The 19,094-nt window shown below is 43.5% G+C and overlaps 1 protein-coding gene across 2 annotated transcripts in view; it reads right to left on the bottom strand.

Moving 5' to 3' along the window:
* Positions 1-17,359, bottom strand: part of ARHGEF12 (Rho guanine nucleotide exchange factor 12) — a 715,358-nt gene extending 697,999 nt beyond the window's left edge. For both annotated transcript variants that reach the window (XM_085645963.1, XM_085645964.1), the window contains exon 1: positions 16,707-17,359. In XM_085645963.1, coding sequence (XP_085502089.1) covers positions 16,707-16,738 — 32 coding nt within the window. In that variant the 5' untranslated portion in view covers positions 16,739-17,359. The remainder of the gene's footprint in view (positions 1-16,706) is intronic.
* Between the last annotated feature and the right edge of the window lie 1,735 nt (positions 17,360-19,094).

Genomic DNA, 19,094 nt, shown 5'->3' with positions numbered 1-19,094 from the left:
ATGCTTCCTCTGCTTGCTTTTTAAGCATTACTTGTTTTCTTTTTTGTTTAGGAGAGTTCACGTGTTTCCAGCCATCTCCCTCGTGCACTTCTTTCCCCCACGCTCCATTTACTCCATGCCATCTGTGAGCGCCTCCCTGCCGCCATTCATATTGTGCTCACTCTCATATCCTCGCCAGATACTTTCAAGACAGTGTGTTTCTCCCCCCCAGTATTCATTTCTATCTCAACGGTTGTTTCTTCTCCTCAACCCCACCCTCCAAGTTGCTTCCGTCACCCCATCTACAAGTGTTGCTTCCTTCCCAACCACACCCTCCTCCTGTCGCCGTTGTTTCATCTCTCCAACCCTTGCCCTCCATGTTGCTGCCCCCAACGCAAGCTTGCTGTGTTGCTACACTTCTACCCGCGCTTTAAAAAAATGCTTTCACACATTGTTTTTCTTTTTTTTCCCCGATGAATCTCGGATTGACAAATTTAAAAAAGTTTCATCTTAGTAGGCGTGCATATGCATAGGTAGGGCACGTGCCTACAAAATGATGCAGCCAGCGCATCACAGGCTTCCTTCACTGACCCTCACTGAGCCAAGTTGCACCTCATCGGGGATTCTATACTGCATGGCTAACAACCACTGACTAAGCCAATTGGTCTCAAAGGTGAAACTTATTTGTTTGGTTTGCTTTCCCCACTAATGTCTGGAAGCCGACTTTGCCTCTTGTCACATCGTTAGCAGTGGGAACATTTCTACTGTTAAACTTGGAAATGGATTTCTAATTATCAGTACATTACAAATTCAAAGCTTTTGCTTTTCTTCGAGTATGTTTGGGAATCAAGACAGACACGAAAAGTTAATACAGGGTTTGGGGACGGCCACTCGAGAAGCTGTCACCATAAATAAAAGGATTCATACAACCACAGCAGGTCCCACCTGGAACCAGGTGCAGAACGCAATAAGGGATACTGGGTCACAGCTCTCAGATTGGGGTACACCCAATAAACTGGCAAAACACCTCTTCAATCAGCATTATAATTATGTTTTAAATATGGTGTTAATACACTAGCCATCACCTACTGTAGATCACAAAAACAGCAAAAGAACCCATATCACATATCATGCAATGTATCACATCAAAAAAAAATCGAAACAAAAATAATTACAAGTTAACATTATGATTGAGCCAATTTCACATAAAAATATGTATATTTTGTGTTTATATTACCCTTCTGCCAACAGCCTCAGAAACCTCAATGGGAATGTGTTGGGAGAAGAAAGAGTGATAGTTAAGATGCATGACGCTTAAAAGATGCAGTTGCGTTTTGCACATTTTTTTACACGAAGGAGTGATTTTAGAAAGTGAACTGTGTTACGGTCCCACGGAGGATTATTTGAGATGGGCAACAAGTGGTAAAACTTCATCCAACTCCTCTCTGATGACTGTAAACAGCGCTACATATCATCATTCCTAAAGATACAATATTATTAAAAGTGATGACTTTCTTTCAGACGCACTTATTTGCAAAGTTTGTACTCTGGTAAATGATGTAAATGATGTCAATTACCAGCGTTACTATTAGATTTAATACAACTCATTCAAGTTGTATCTGGGAGGGAACTGTGCTCTATGCTGAAGGTACCTGTCAGGGAAACGTGTGAAAGACAGAGCGAATTTGCTTTTGTCTGTAAAACAAAAGGCACATCGAGTTTGTGAATTGTATTCTTTTAGAATCATGAAGAGGAAGTAACCCTAACAATATGAAGTAACTTATAAATCCATAATGTAACTTTCTTGAGTATTCACTTTTAGAAGTGTGTATGTGAATAGACCGAATTACTTCAAATGTATTTATCAATTGTATCAATAGTTTTTTTTGCCTTTACTTTTTCTGAACACTTCGAGTTTTAGTTGGTCTCTTTTTTAATCCCAATTGTTTTCTAAAACGGCATCGCCCTGCTATTGCTTTTCCCCCCTTTACACCCCAACCCTCATTTTTTTCCCCATCTATTCACCTTGTTCCTCCAGTCCTTCAACTACTTACGCTGTTTTATTTTAGGTGGACGGGGTAGGGGATGGGGTTAGGGGAGGATAAGGGAGAGTGGGGTGTGCCAATACCACCTTTTTACCATTCCATCCTTCTCCTTCATTTATGTTTTGCTTATGGCTTCCTTCCATATTAATCCCATTAACTTTTTCTTGGGAAGTGATAAATTTGAAGCAATCCAGCTTTGAGGTGTCGATAAAAATGGGGGCCTTTAACCCATAGTCACTTCTTGTGATTGCACGCTCTGTGGTGGCATCATGATCCAAATCGTCTGTAATGTTGCTTCCACTAACTCCATGATTTAATTGATTTGATAGTGCTAAGTGGTTAGGTGACTTTGATGACTGATAGTAGCTTAAAAGAGATGGAGCACAGTGCCACATTCTAATTGAAATATTTCTTATAATTAAGCACAGAAATCCAATCTGACTAAATTGGAAATGAACAGTTAGAAAATAGTAAAAGCCGAAACAGCTGAAATAGCAACCTGGGTTATTTCATCCCAAAACAAATGCTGAGTAAACCTTTGAGCCATATAGAACTATAAAGGGTAGTTACCAAGGGTACCAGAGCACAGTAAGAAAGGTGCTCTAGCTGTTTAGCATGTCAACCTTTACATAGCACCTACAATTAGAATGGTGGTCTTACATTTGAGGAGTATAGAGAAGACAACTAAACTGACAGCTACACTGGGCTTAGATATTCTTTCCCAAGCTTTCAGAGGAATATTGAACGGTGGTAACTTTAGCATACTTCAATGATTCCAATGAAATTTACATAGAACATTAGACTTCAATTATTTTGACGTTAATCCATGAACAAATGCTTTGTGGATTCAAACAACATTCTGGCTTTTACTGGAATCTGATTGGCTGCTAATCAGGAAGATAAAGCTCTTAGATTTTTATAGGGGGGAAGCGGGCCATTCTCTACCTTTGGCATAGACCAAATTAATTTAACAGTCACTGATGCATACCTTTAGTCAAAGGATAAAGAGTGAGGTGAACTGGGAAGTAGGAAGAAGGTAGTGGGCAGGAAGGGGACTAGTGCTGGTCATTATGAGGGTACAAGAAGGAGCACACCAGCGAAGTCTTTGACATATACCTCTAGCCTGAACCAGGCATGTTATGGACGGCCAAACCAACGTGCACATCTCCAAGCTGTTCCTTGGAGATATCAGCAATGCTCAGGTGCCAAGCTCCCAGTCCCTGCGGAAGCCTGAAACCGGCCCGCTCTACCCAATCCCAGCACCTTTTCTCATGCTGGGAGTAATAAAATGAGAGCAGTGTTGGGTTTGTGTGGGGGAGCCTGGAAGCCTTAGCTCACGGGCATTGCAGTGCATGAGCAGAGAAGCAATGAGGGGAGGCGCAGGAGTAGAAGATCACGGAGGTCGGCTGTGAGAGGTAAGTGAATGTGTTATTTTTTATTTTTATTTTTTTTACCCATGCCGTCTACCACCGCACCCTAATCACAAAACTCCACAACATCTGCATCTGTGACAAGGCCCTGGACTGGATCCACTCCTTCCTCACCAGCCACACTAAGCGAGTTAGACTACCCCGTTCCTCTCAGAACCTACAGAGATCAGCTCCTCCCTGAGCCTCATTCTCTTCATGTTCCACAAGGCCCCCCCTCACAGCCATCGTCAGAAGCCACAGACTTAACATCTTCTCCTATGCCGACTGTGGCCACAGAAAACAAGTGATGGATGTGAGGAACCTGGTCATATCAGTGCAGGAGATGTTGTACGATGGCAGAAAAAAGAAAATCTTGATAGTAAATTGCACGGGGTGCCCCTGCAGACTAGAGTAGTGCATATTGAGGGAGAAAGAGGAACCTTTGCAAACCAGGAGTTTACACATTAGAGCCAGTTTGGAAAGAATAAGAGGGACTTTGAATCAAGGCAGACAGCAAGTGTGAAGGACCTCTGGGAGCAAAAAATTAGATTGCAGGATCAAGGCAGGATGTGAGCAAGAGATAAGTGTAACAATGTAAAAACTGGAAGAACAAGCAAACCACAAGGTCCTTTCGGGCAGCGAGGTGGCATGATGAAAACTAATCTGTAACCTGTAAGCAAAGAAGGGCCTGATTTAGTGGGAAAATTCAGGTAGGTCACAAGAGGTATGGGGAGGAGAGTTGGGTAGCTCAGAAGAAGGGGAGGGGCAGGAGATAGCTACACAAGCCACACAGGAAGGTAAATTGCAGAAGCAGCAGGATGGGTTTGAAAGAGCTAGGTAGGCAATGAGTAGAGGAAGATCTGCAAAGCACAAGAGGGAGAGAACCATATAGGCTATGAGCAGAAAAGCAAAGCGAGGTAGTGTAAGAACAACAAATAGGCCAAGTGCACAGAACATCTATAACTAAACATTGCAGATGAAGCCAAAATCAAAAACTCTTATTTTTAATCAAAGTCAGAGAGGGTCTATGTGGTTCTACTAAATGTCTCCAGAGCAGCCTTTAGAGCTTGGAAGACATGTGAGCCAGGGATATCTGCAGGGGTTCTTCATTTGACATATTTCACAACGCGCAAATTAAGCATGTTTCCCAAAATAGCAAACTCCAAGCCTCCGACAGGCCCTGTTGCGTGCGTTTGTGTTTTGATAGCCAAGAAGGGATTGGAACTCCCAAAAAGTAAAAACAAAATAAAGATCCTGACTAAGTTACCGAACCTGTACATGAACGCTGGAGAGCATGTTTTTGCATGCATTTCTGCAGCAGTTAGGACTGGAGCTTAGAGATAAAGAGGCCACCAGACCAGTATCAGCCAGAAACATATCCTTTAGCTCACTGCAACATTTCCCGGGGATGCCTGCTTAGCACCTCAGCAAATGGCAACATGCCCCTCTTTGATATAAGACAAGAACTGGTGGCTTTGGAGGAACAATGGAGCTTGCAGTATGAGGAAGCTTCCTTTGGAGTGCCTCCACAGAGCAGAAACTGCGAGGGTTGGTAAGCCCGTATCTAGACCTCTACAAAATGGACAGAGATACACACTTATCTGCTCCCTCCTCCCTTGAAGTTGAACTTCTTATGCCTCTGGGTGTGTGTAACAGAGCCTGGTGTGCAGCCTCACTTGTGAGGGCCTGAGAGAGCGGGTTACCACATCTCCCCATGAGGCTCGATTCCTATGGTGGTTTTATATCAAGATGGATAGAGACGGAATAGTTACACAATCCATAAAGTCTCACAGTCCCCACACCTGCCTAGCCTGACTCACTGGCCTAATCTAAATACTACTGTGATTAGAAAAGCAGCACAGAATAACCAATCGGCCCCAGAATGAAGGTGGGAAGAAGAGGAGAGGCAGAGCAATCCCTATAAAAGGAGGCCCTGCCATGAAATAGTGGCCTACTCTCTTCCAACCTTCAGAAGCAATGGGGTCCAGCCAACGAGCTCGCCTGTATCGATTTCTGTATTACATCAAACAAGGCAGTCGAATAAAACCCGGACATAAAGAGTACATATATTTGTCTGACAACTAACACCACATTGAAACCTAAAAAAAGAAAAAAGTGGGGCCATGAAAAGGCAAAGTACTAGTCCACCAACTAGGACAGGGAATTTCCACTTGGTGGAAGGAGCAGGCAGATACATTTGCTGGTCTCACTAATGAAAATGTCAACATCTAAAGATGAAGGGCAATTATTGGGAGGACTTTTTTTGTATTGGGGGATGGGAGGTGTGCATACCACGTTGAGAGTTTCTCATATCTTTATTCTTGCAAACATTATCATCTCACTACAGCATCATGCTGTGCCTTTCAACCCGTCTGGCTTACCCCTCCCCTCACTATTCCGGCAACACTGTTTTTTTCCCTTTTTCATCACAGGCCAGAGTCAAGAGCACACATTTTCTAAAATCAAATTTCAGGAACATGTTTGAAACTAACAGACAGAATATAACCTACTAATACATGCAGGTATTGGAAGGTTGGTGATGTGTGCCGACCCGACACAAATGGAGAACATATGAATATGTGCACTTTGATTTATAACTTGAATGGAGAAATCAGAAATATAGAGCATTCTTGCCCTTCACTTTCCATCACTGCTGGGCAGCAAACTCTCCTTTTCGACGGTAAAAGGTGCTTAGTAAAACATCTGCAGAGAAGATGGAACCAAAATCTGTATTTATTGCTGCATATTATTTTGCCCAAGGTGATAGGTAAAAGTTTTTTATTCCACCACCATATTATGTTGAGTCCTCCAGCTATTCCTAATTTTCAGCTATGCTTAATTCAGGACTGCTTACAATGCACGATTTCATTTATTAATTCAAATTAAGACTGCAAAGAAGATTTGGGTTTAATATGGCATTTAACATAACTTTAGAATGATGGAAGAGTTGGCCTTTTAGCCTGCAATTTTTTTTAAAAAACATGTTTCTTTTATATCGAAATTCCCAGTCAACTGTGCTGGACAATTAGGCTAACAGGATGCAAAAAAAAAGCAAGCATTTACAATGCAATGGTCTTGGCATTGTTAAAGTTAGAGCTATTGGCATTGCTCATGACATTTTTGTTTAGGTTTTTGTTTTTAGAACATTTAAAGAAACGGCATTGTTATTTACAATGTCAATAGCTTAATCACTCTCAAATGCGAGACCTATTGCATTTGCACCCACACACAGAGCCACACACACAAAGCCACCCACACAGAGCCACTCACATAGAGCAACCCACACACAAATAGAGCCACCCACAGAGCCACCTACACACACACGCAGTAGCCCACTGACCTATTTACATTATGTGCACTTTCCGATCTGCATGGTACATGTTCTTTGCTGCAGGCACATTAACCCTATGTGCTACCTTTCCAGGAGTCAAAACTTCCACTAGACAACACTCCGATCTCTCTCTAGGAAGAACATTAAACACCAGAGTCATCATGACATTTTTATTGTTTCCGAAAATTTCTGGAGGCCAGGAAGGAGGCAGCAAGCGCTTTTAAAACCTTAATTTACTTGCACACATAATGTCTCCACCCAAAGTCAGCGCACGGTCACACCGGTTGCACTGCCCTAGAGCTGGCCCTTCTCAAGGGTCCTGTGACCTCAGTGACAGAGTCACTGTTGTTCTTGGCTGTGCTGCTTCATAGGCCTGCTAGCAAGACTGGGAGTGAACTTCAGTATGGATTGTGGTGGACAAACCTTGAAGGTTAACCCAGACTTGCCAGTGCTTGGGTCCACCTGCTGGTGCTAAGACACCAGTGCTTCTAAGGTCTTGCGAAGCCTTTTAAGATCTAGCATGGGATTGTGCTCTCTCAGGAGAGTCATCTGGTGGACTGGTTATTAAGGCTGAACCTGGTTCCCCAGTTCCAAATTCAGCAGCTCTGGCCATAGTGCAACATCGTCTCCCCCACTGAACACCATACTGTCCCACTGAGAAAAACTCACACTGCCTTCAACTACAACCCAATTGCTGCCGGCTATAAACACCTGGATGAGGCTCAATTTAAGTGACGCAATAGACAAGAGCAATATGCGGCCTACAAAAAAAGGTAACATCATCCTGGAAAACGCAAACACTCATAGGGGAATGCAAAATTTAGCAAACCATGTGAAATGCAAGCAGGAACAACATGGTTACCTTAAAGCTTCTACACTCACTATTCAGAAATCGGAGTGTTTTTGCCTGAAAAGTTAAGGACATGACTACAGGGCCTTGAATGGACCCATTTCAATGTCCATTGCTGATATCCTTACAAAACGTTAGCAGTATGGTAAAAAGACCACATCCCTGGACGCAGAGCTGCAGTACACATTTTTTTTTCCAATCCACACTTTGCAGTACCTCCAGGATTGGTGCACTAGTTGCAAGCCCAGGGAAAACAAAGACAAGAAAACAAAAATAGCGCTTCACTCGCAAACTCTGTAAAAGTGGCGCTAATGTGTTTGGGTGTGAATAAAATCAATCTGGCCAGTTTGCTACCACTTTGTCTTACTTTATTTAGTTATTTTTAATATTTTTAACCTTTTATTACAGATGCTGCACTTTGGAATTAAATACGACATTTCCAGCAAAAATTATTTTCTTTTTTGGATCCATTTCACAGGGGAGCAAATAAAATAAAAAGAGAGGAAAGAGAGTGAGAACCCCATCTTGAAGTCACTGTTTTCAGTAAGAGAAGAACTGCTAGACAGAAAGAGAGGGAAGAATGAAAGAGTGGGGGGACAGCTGAAGCGGCAGAACAGACACTGTATTTTTCTTCTCTAAGTAAGAAGGAAAAGACAGAGTCCTGTTACTTCTCTGCCGCCCGTGAACCACGGATTTTAAGAGGTCAGGATTCGTGGCATAGCTTTGATTTGTATGAACAAAACACATGGCAAATTATCATAGCTTTAGAGGGCTGGCAACTTTAGACCCGAGGCCTCAGTCTCCAGCACTTTAATCGAAGTTTCATCAGGTCGCCGACAAGACAGTTTAAGTTATGTTTACATTGGAATCTTGTAATTTTTTATAAAAGAAATTCCATGCTGGGAACAGCAGAAAGCGCCACTGAGAAATTCAGTGGGACAGGCTTTATGTAAGATTGTGAGTGGTTGTAACATTGTGTGGGAGACACGGCTGCTCTCTATGACTTTATCACAGCGAGGAGCATGCCCGAGCTGCACAGGTGAAGTCAAGCATTCTTTCTAAATAGGTGACATTAAATGCCCATCGGTGGGATAAAGTGTCACTCAACGCCACTCATCACCTATTGAAATGTCACACATGCGCGTACGAAAATTATGATACAAGTAATTCAAAGGTCACCTTTTTGGCCATATTACATGGGCAGCTGTCAGTGGCACCCTTCTCCCAGCTGGCGTTTTGCTCCTGGGAATTCCTCGTATTATTGGGGGGGGGGGTTAACGCACCAGAGCTCAATGCACTGCAGATGCAAACTCCAAGCGCTTGGCACTTCACTGCACACCAGACATCATGCAACGTGTAGCTCCTTGGCATCTCTGTTGCCACTGGTGAGAAAACATTGCACTTGCATCGTTTCAAGAGCGTGTGTTTGGGGGTGGGGGGGGGGGGGGTCAAATTCTGCTCTAACCAAGATCCTTCGCGGCGGCCTCCAAACGCATTCCTCCAGCTGCGTTTCAGAGCTTGTGTTTTGAATTGCAAGAGGCGGCGAGTTTATTTGCCCGCCGTCTTGTAGCAGGGGCTACTGGAAGGAGGGGCGGCGCCCCTCAGAACTTCCCTTGGAAACAATATTCTGTCTGTACGCAGTTGTTCTTTGAACAGTGCGTTCTTTTCTCCATCGAATAGAAACATAAGCTGATGTCACTAGTAGTGGCTGCACTGATGTTGGCGCCACTATTCACCCTATTAGTACCTCCTTGTACCGCTGATCAACACCACTGCCAGCGTTCTGCTCTTGAGATTTCGATTTTTTTCTTTACGTCATAGCGCTTATATGCACGCAGTTCGCATATATATGACCCACGCGCTTTCCTTCAATACAGGGAAATATGCGGACAGTGTATTCTGCATCACAACCGCACTCCATGACAACTGTAATTAAAAAGTAAATATAGCAATGTCTGTCTCGGTTACTCAAACGTGTATACATGCAACTTTTAAGCAGATCATTAAGCTTACACGCCAGCTCAGCTGATGCTGACAAAACTTTAATTCGAACAAAAACGAAGTATGTAATACGTTTACTCCTTGTTTGTATTTGCAACATTTGCTGGCCGGAGGAGAATGTACAAATCCTACTCTGCGGATCAGCTTTTCACCGCAAGAATGCTGGTTGTTATCAACTGCAAAAGGTAGAAAGTGCCCTACGTGTGCTATGCGTTCGAAGACCCGTCCCTAGCAAACGAGGCGCTCAACCACTAGCTGTGTTAATTACAATTGGCCTACAGCACAAAGTAGCTGGTGAAGAACACATTCCACCACCCCTCAAAGAAATAACATGTATCCTATTGCCATCTTTTGCGCTTTCACCAAAAACGTGGACGGGAGACCAGGTGTCAGAATAGAGCTTGGTGAGCTGCCAGACCGCACAAGAGGGAAAGCTACGGTTCCGGTCAGTGTTTGCGCGTCCATTACTGGCAGTGGTCAGAACGGCCAGGACCTATTTTCTTTTGTGAATTTAAGACTGGAAAGGCAAACTCCAGGGGCCTCTCTGCTTTGCAGAGCGCACGCCATCCTGGTAGCTACGGGGGAAAAAATATAGCCCGGTACAGACGTCAGCCGAGGGGAGGGAGCTGAGCTGACGCGCAGGGTAAACACTGCGGATTTCCAAATCGGAAGAAGCACGAGAACAGGGGGCAGACCCGGAGCCTACTACGCTTTCCCCCTCAGACCCGGTGACTGCCGGGGTGCCGCGACACCTCGACAAGGGAAGCCCCCCTTTACAACCATAATAATTTGTATTTGATGTTAGGGCCGTTCCGGTGCGCAGTCACGGAGGTGAGAGAGAGGGAGTACAGCCACCGCTCTGTACCTTTGCAGACTCCTGTCTGCCGAGGATAAAAAAAATGCTCCGTTCCCAGTCCCGCCGCGCACAAAATGGCCGAACATTCCGATGTGTGAAAACCCGCCCACCACGTGTAAAAGGGGCAGGGAGTACAAAAAAGAGAAAGACGCGAAAAAACACGCCCCCGAATCCGAAAAAGACGGGGCTTGTTTAGAGAGACAAAGCTCTTCTCCAATGGCTGACCAGCATTTAAGAGGCCAGCCAATGGAGAAGAGGGGCGGGTTCAAGCCCCTCTTCTGAAAAACGTTAAATCTCGCGAGCGAGACTGCGCAAGCGCAGCCTTCGCTAGCCGAGACCTAAAAAGCTTACCAATTGAGTTTGGAGTTAACAGAATCAAAACTCTGTAACATCACTGCATTGTTTGATAAGTGGAAAAAAGTGCCCATCTTAACAGCAGCCCTAGAGCCACCGTAAAACGTAAAAGACTAAGAGCAGGTAAGGTGTGTAAATGAAGTTGAACCACCAAAAGCCTTAAAAAAAATATATATGTACATATATCATTTTTTTTCTCAGCTTTTTCAGGGCTGATTGAGCGGCAAATTAACATGGCAATTGATTAGCAGAAACCAGCAGAGATAAAAGTAGAACAACTCAAACTTCAGTACTATTTTAAACATGGAAAATATGAACAAAAAAAAGCAGCTAAAGGCCCTTTTGGAGGAGACATACAACTCATCTTCCACTACCCGTATATGGAAATTTCAATCCAATAACCATGAAGATGTACATACACCACAATGTAAGTTGCCTCCACAATGAATGGTTCAATTGGTTAATGCAGTAACTATTTCTGAAGACCCCCACGCCGGACAAAAACATACTGCTGAGCTACTGTAAAAATAATTACACAAAAAAAAAAAACTGAGAATACAGGTCCTCGTAATGGGGTAACATTGAGTGCTTCAACGTAGACAAAACAGTTCCAAATACATACATTTATCAAGTACAGCAGATAAATATTTCTCGATCAGTCACAATAAGATCAGATGTATGCATTGTAAAAGCAATAGTAAAGCATATGTTTTACAATAATAACTCCAATGAACTACAAAGAATTCCCCACTTCAAGATGGCTGCAACGTTTTCGTGTTTCAAAAAGAAATCAAAGGCAGCTAGCTGCCCACGCTCCACCACAACAATGAACAACAAACAACTTCACTCCAAGATGGCTACCACCTTTCCATGGTATCAAATTGAATGTGAGGTGATATCTCAGATTCCCTATGCACTAAAGCTTGGGCAATAGACATGAGTTTTCATTTGAATCCCAAGGCAAAAATGTTCTTATACTCTTCACAGCTTAAAAAAAAGTGTGTTTAAAAGTCACCCGCCAGAATTGCAGCCAACAAGATAGCTAGCTGCACAGCATGCTGTTGAGATGAGCAGAAAAGGTCATAAGATTCTTTCGGCACCAGTCGATACAGTAAGCGCGATTAGACCACTTTAAAAATCAGTTATCTGCAGCTATTTGATGAGAATGCTTTTTTTAATTGCAATACGGAATTTGATACAAATTCTGAATTATAGATTCATTCAATAACAATTATTCACCTCTACCAGTATTCTCCACATAAGATATTCCACCTCCTAGAAAGCGTCCCTATAAACGTTACACCAGATAAGTAGAAGAAGCATCAAATAAGTTGCTTAAAAAAACTAAAAGGCCACGTAGATCTTCCAGAAGGCGCAGAGAGGAAAGAAAAACAACGTAGTTCAATGACTGGGAATTAATGCTTTTCTGAAAAGGAAAGCAGCACTGCTGTTTAACTTTAATAAATGCTTTCTGCAGTACGGGCTGACAACCTTGCCGCTTTGTAGGCTGATAGATATTACAATCACCCCAAATCCCAGCACTCTTTTAGACGAAAAAGCAAAGTCAGCCTGGTCAGGATGTAAAACTGAGGCCTAACACCTACAAACACACCGATGGCTGCAGCAGGCACATTAACATACAGAGCTATCATTCAGGACACAATGGGCTGGACACCTTGATGAAAACCTGAAAGAAAAACTCTATTTAACAAGGTTAAGCTGTCCAATGTGTTACTGTGGTGGTCCTGTTATAAAATAATAAAAAGCATTAACAATTATGTTTTTGCAGCCTCTGCTACACTGATGAAGAACGCTGCAGAGACACTTGAACTCATTATACATTGGGTTATTCTAATTTTTTTAGTTTCTTTTAGTTTTGTGGTTCCCTGAAATTGTAATTTAAGAGTCTGAAGTGAAATGTTCTTAGTATGTGACAAGTGTTACACCAGGAGAGGCTTTCAGAGAGGAACTTGCAAACGTGTTTTCAAGTGCTGCATCTTCACAACAAGGTAGCCAGTGCTACAAAGATGCAAAAAGGTTGGTTAGAAACAGTGTTTCATTGATTAAAAGGCCTGGCCTCAGTCGTCTGCAAAGTTTGTACAAATCGGGAGAGAGACGTTTTCGCTCAAGAAACAAGTAAATGCAAAGTTAATTTATTAGAAAATACACCGACGGCACGAAGCCAAAACCCAACGACAAACCGAATGTAAATATAAGCATGTAGCTCAGAGCCATCCAATAAAACCTTCAAGGCTGCACCTTGAAAACCACTCGTGTGACCATTTAATAGCGCAAAATAATTCGATGTCTTTCCCTTTATTAAGGAAAATATGCAAAGACGGTGTATTTGTTCGCGTATTTACACCCCAATGCCCATAAACAGACAAAACAGTCATAGATAAATCTGTAAATAACTAAAACACTGTCAACTCCGCTCGTGTTTTGTCCCTGTGACACCAATGAACACCATCCAAACACGTGAATGGGTGCACCCTTAGAGTGCCTGAGAGCAAGGTGTGTAGTAGCAAATCTCAAGATATATATTCAGATACCTAAAGCATTCACAACCATGACACCTATACAGATCAACCTCTTGGACTGCCTGCAGCAGGTATTGGATCAGATCTCACGATATGTCTTTACATACCCGAAGCATTCACCGTCCACCTGTACAGTTGAACCCTAAACTGCCAGGAAACAGGCGGTATATTACATCTTAGAATAGGTTTGTATTGTAGATAACCAAAGCAATCAACAAAGAGACAAACACAAGTGAGAGCACCTCCGCCTCCAAAAAAGGGGCGTCCTATCAATGCCGAATGGCTTCTTAAACTTTCTCTGAAATGAGAACTCTGACCTACACTCCTTAGAGTAACTAACGTCTGTTGTCTAAAGATGTGCAACGACCATGCATCCTGGGATACAGACCAAAGCCCGTTTTCTTAGATCTACTTGAGGGATAGACCTGCTGTCTGGGTTAGAGGTCTATCCAATCACTGAAGGCTGGCGAAGATCTAGCGGTCTCAGCTCAACCTATAAGACGTTTACAGACTATGGGATAGCTTCGCCTACCAAATACATGTTGTGGCCAAATAGAACCCCTGGAAAATAAAGCCTCACAGTGTGTTGGCCTGCAGCTAATAATTCTCAGATTGGAGCGTTTAGGCAGATCGTAGCAGTTCAAAATTGAATGATTTGTACAGAAGATCACACGGATGCTCCAAAGGGGGAGCCGGGATTACAGTGTATGTCTCCTAGTTCCGAAGGCGGTCATGAAACCACAAGACCACCTCTCCCAGGAGGCACATTCGACCCTGTTTGGGCCTCCGTAAGCGTGGGATTACCCGGCAGCCACGGGGGCTGTCCAAAGATGTCACCCACAGGGCGTCAGTGCGTGCCAGCCTCTTGTGAAAACATTTCCACCAGGAAGGAGCCCGGGCGCCAGCACATGCAAAAGCCCTCTTACAAAGCGTTACCTTGTTTCTCTCCGTGGAACTGCCACACACAGATGTCTTTCAGAAGCACGCCTCGTAAAACACCACAACAAGGACAAAGAGTATACAGTAGGGTTAGATATTCCATGGCAAGAAAGCGTTCACTGTGGAAAATCCATATGTAAACTGAGCGACAGGGGTCAATCACTGGTGGGTCTACCTACTCACTGGTTCATCTCTATAATGTCGGTAAAACGAGTATCGTTGAGCTGGGTCAACAACTTGGGAAAATCCAGGCAAAATACGTGTATAAATTATTATAATAGCGACGTTTGCAAGGTTTTCAGATCCAATCAGGCACACTCGCCTAATTTATTTTAAAATAGCGCTAAAAGCTTGTGTTTAGAGGGTTTCTGAAGGCTCACAGTGTTGTGAAATGTAGACATTCTGTGGTGTGGCACAAAGTCACCCAATGTCGTCAACTGGGATTAGAGCTCCGGTGTCTTGCCTCCACCGGCGGCAGTCTGGACACTGCAGATGCAACTGGCGGGCAGTCACATCTTTGGCCCTGAACAGAATTAGCTCTGCCGGCGCCATCTCCGGCCTTTGCGGAAAGCACGCTGCCCAGCTGCCTGGACTCTCTCCAGCAGCCGGGCAGTCTCTTCCAGCTGCAAATCAACAGCCAAGCCCCCTCGCCCCTCCCCCATTTCAGAACTCGCCCCGCCTCCCAGGAAGAGCATCCTGGCCTTCCCAGAATCCAACGACATCACATTGCTGCCAAAACTTAAGAGGATCGCTCTACCCAGCATAACGTTCCGTGGGGCAACCGGTTCCTACCCGTGTTGTACAGACACATATCTATTATTGTATGGGATATTCTTTTTAATTGGAGTAAGTAAACAAAGGCCCCTTTTCTGGTTAATTTACTTCTGTCGGCTTTGTGATTCTGCTGCAAACGAGTCAAAATGCAGCACTTTTCGGCAAGGGTTTATTGAGTGACAGAAAAATTGATTGGTTTCCCCGTTTTCTGTAACTGATAATAGTGTAACCGCGATGCGTCCATTTCCGACACTACTCAGAGGGCAGTTCAGAACTTCTCCAGAAAGCTTCAAAGGGGGAAAACTTATTTTAATCGGTTACCACAATTTTTGCCGCGTTGGAGCGTAGCCAAGCTACCCAAATACTACCAGATTTAGGGATGGTAATACTGCAGGGCAGCCACTAACTTCCAGAAAGGCCTATGGCGTCTCGAGCAGACGTGTTCCTAAAAGAGATAACACGAGGAAGTGACGGCCAGAAACAATGCCCGAGCTGTCTATTCCCCAAAATCTCAAATGTGACACGAGTGGGCTGGTGGCAATGTTAAAACCGAAAAGGTCTTTTCTTCCAATATTTCATGCTGTGTGCTACAATGAGGCATATTTTGGTTAGGACTCAAAATGAATTGATTTCACTTCACAAGAGGACTCTACCACACAGTCTCCTGCTGACCTCCAAATGGGGGTATCGCACCCTGAACTCCAGAAGTGGAGAAATACATTCGATATGTTACAGGAATCAATATGGTGTGCATGCATTTGTTGCTGCTGCTGGAGTCGGTACTGGCGCATCTTGGCCTGTCATTAGTGCGTGACCACACTTGCCCAGAGCGATTCGGAATGTGCATTACCTACCCCACATGCCTATGGTACAGGTGGCTACCAAATTGACTTCAATGCTTATTACTTTCTCACCAAGCCCATTTGGTTAAAAAAAAAAAAGAGAAAAAAGTACTATGGTAAAAACAAATACTGCTTCAACGCCAAAATATATATATATATATATATATATATATATATATATATATATATATATAATTTGTTAGGGGGGGGGGTCACTCGTACACCTTTTGTAAAGTCTGGAGTTCATGCAGCACATCACAGTATCTGGTCTCAAAGCTTATGCAGTCACAGATGCCCTGAAGTTATGGAAGGCACTGTATCACATGCCAGAACAGATCTAATCCTTCCTGTATTAATCATTTTACTGTAGTAACGGTGGATAAACTTGTAAAGCGGGTGTTAAGGTGAAGGCAGGTGAAAAAGCATGTACAGCAAACATACAACAAAGGGCATATATATATATATATATATATATATATATATATATATATCAAATTCCAGAATGTAAATACTAAACAATGCCACAAATTATTTAGGATACATTTTAGTTTCCATCACAGGACGAGGACAGTTGGGTCCATGCCAAGATATCCGGAATGTAAATGAGAACTATTTACATTAAATTGAATGCAAACAAATATCCAGAAAATCTGAAATGTCCAGCCACCCTGGATCCAAATGGGACACACCAGATTTATATGAAAGTATGGCCGAAATATTAGTTCAATGTGTCAAGTGTTTTTTCTGCTAAGAAACGAAAAAGGTGCGCAGACAACTCATACTGACCTGTCCGTGACCGCCGCCTGTGTGCCACTCATTGGGGCCCTCAGCAAATGCCGCTTCTTATCCAAATAGCATTGTAGAGCAAATTATGTAAACTCAGCCGATTTTTGGTTGGATCTTGTTCTAGAGGTTGTGTACAATCCCCTTTAACTCCATGACAAATGACATCAATCGTCGTGGGATGAAGTCTCCTCTGTCCCTTGCAGGGGGTTCCAAATGTTACGAGGATCGTCACGTTATACACCTTTATAAGGGGGTGCCCCTTGTTTTTTCTTTTTAAGGAGGCTGATCTACCCTTGTCCTCGGTGGTATGCGCTTGCCTCCTCTCCTGCAGGCTCTCCCTGGATCACACAGGCTCTGCACTCCCTGGCCCGTGCCCCTGCTCCATCCCCCGGGTGCAGCTGTTCAGACAGAGCGCTGGTGCTCCTGGAGCCGCATCGCTGCAGACTCTGGTCCTGCTTCCGGTACCTTCAGGGCAGCTTCCGGTGCCACTTGAGCCGCTTCCGGTCCGGCTGGCTCTGCTCCCGGTTCTCGTGCCTCTGTTTTCCCTGCCCTGTCCAGCGACGCCTCACCTCCAGGGATCCCTCCGCCGGGACTCCTACGCCGGGTGTTCAGTAGTTTTGAGCTCCTCGTCTGTTTGTGTCTCATCCTCGCATGTGCGCATGCGTGGGACTTTACGCGTGCGTGCTATGCAATTTGTCATAGGTATTTCTAAGCTTCCCGTTCTGTCTTTATAGTTCACACGCGTGTCATTGTATGCATGCGCTCCCCGTGGCAACATTCTCTTGCGTGTGCATGCGTGTCATTGTACGCATGCATATTGTGCAATTTGTCATCACAGGTGAATTTTGAAGTTCCCCTCGGCAGCAGTACCCGTTCGAGCCTTTCCTGAACAGTGAACACTTACCTCGAGTGGTCAGGGAGAGCTGTAGTCTGGTGATGGAACACTAGCCTGTGAGAGGAGTGTGCCACCGAAGCTCTCAGGCGGGTGAGACCTAGTGTCTGCGTCGGGTAGGTAAACGCAGTACGATGCACGGACCAGAACTCCCGAGAAGCCAAGGCAGAGGACGGGAGAGGCTGGTACAGGTGCTACCTGTGTGTATGTAAGATACCATGTATTTGCGTCTGCCTCAGGGTGACCAACTGGCATGGGTGCAAATTCAGGACTGAGTGTAAAAATTCAGGACAAAGGGTCAAAATTCAGGGCAAAAATTCAGGACAGAAGATAAAAATTCAGGACAAAACTTTGGGACCAAAGATAAGTTTTACAGACACATCAGATGCCATTGTGAGAAGTAGAGCGACGTGCATAGGATGTAGGTAATTGGGACCTGCACTGCTGGACTATAGTGCAGTCCTCCAAGTGGCCAGCTTTATGTGTCAGATCTCTTCAGGTATTCCATGTTTGTTCAACTGGTGACGAGTAGTATAGGGACTGGTACAGTACTGAGTGATGGATACGACCCATAGTGGACAGTTCTTGTGTGAGGGTAAGAGCATTAATTAGGAAAATGGAGTTATTAACCAGCCTTCATGAGCTATAATTGGCTGCAGACTGCTGAGTGTTCTAGTATTATTGTGGGTTAGAACAGTTAGATAGGAGTTGACATTACTATATAATGCTCTGGCTAGCCATATACCAGCCCTCCTCATTTTACATGTAAAAGGAAAATAGTATACTACTTGGGCTGTTTCATTTCTGTGAGCTGTAAAGTACAGATTCTCATTGATGCACAGAAGTGTGCCACAGACTAGTAACTGTATACCCTGTTGAGGCATTATTGTAGTTTGGAAGGAGGAAATGTCTTACTCACAGAACATATTTCTATTGAATGGAAGGAAAATGCCAACATGCAGTTTTACTGATAAAACTATATAGTGCACCAAGACTAATGTGTGGAAATGTGGTTTCAGCAAATATGTATTATTTGAACATCACCAAGTAAAATGTACTGATTGTTTTGATCCATTTAAAACTCTGTTCAAGTTCAAATGTTTATTCAAATGTTTGGTCTTTTAAAACCATTACACCATATAATATCATTTGCATTACTCCAAGGATATGTAAAAAAATAACATTAATAAAAGAATACAATATATTAAAACTCTGTTTCCAGCACACTTTCTGAATTAAAAACAAGTGGTCTAATTGTAGTTTCCTAACTGCTGATATGTTTTAAAACATTTGCACAGTTCATTTGCAGATACTTAAAAGTTGTGTGTTACAAACAAACTGACAGCTTGCAGACTGTTTTCACACCCCCAAGAAAATTTGCGAAAATATGGTGCATTCTACAACACATTTGTCATTCTGTATTCTGTTGTATTAACTTCTTATCTTATAGAGTAGAGCTTATGTCTAGATACCTGACTCCTAGCACTTAGCCACTC

Source organism: Triturus cristatus, chromosome 3_1 (genome assembly GCF_964204655.1).
Source record: "Triturus cristatus chromosome 3_1, aTriCri1.1, whole genome shotgun sequence".
Classification (NCBI taxonomy): Eukaryota; Metazoa; Chordata; class Amphibia; order Caudata; family Salamandridae; genus Triturus; species Triturus cristatus.
The sequence above is the reverse complement of the archived record's forward strand: the minus strand, read 5'-3'. Positions and strand labels throughout refer to the sequence as shown.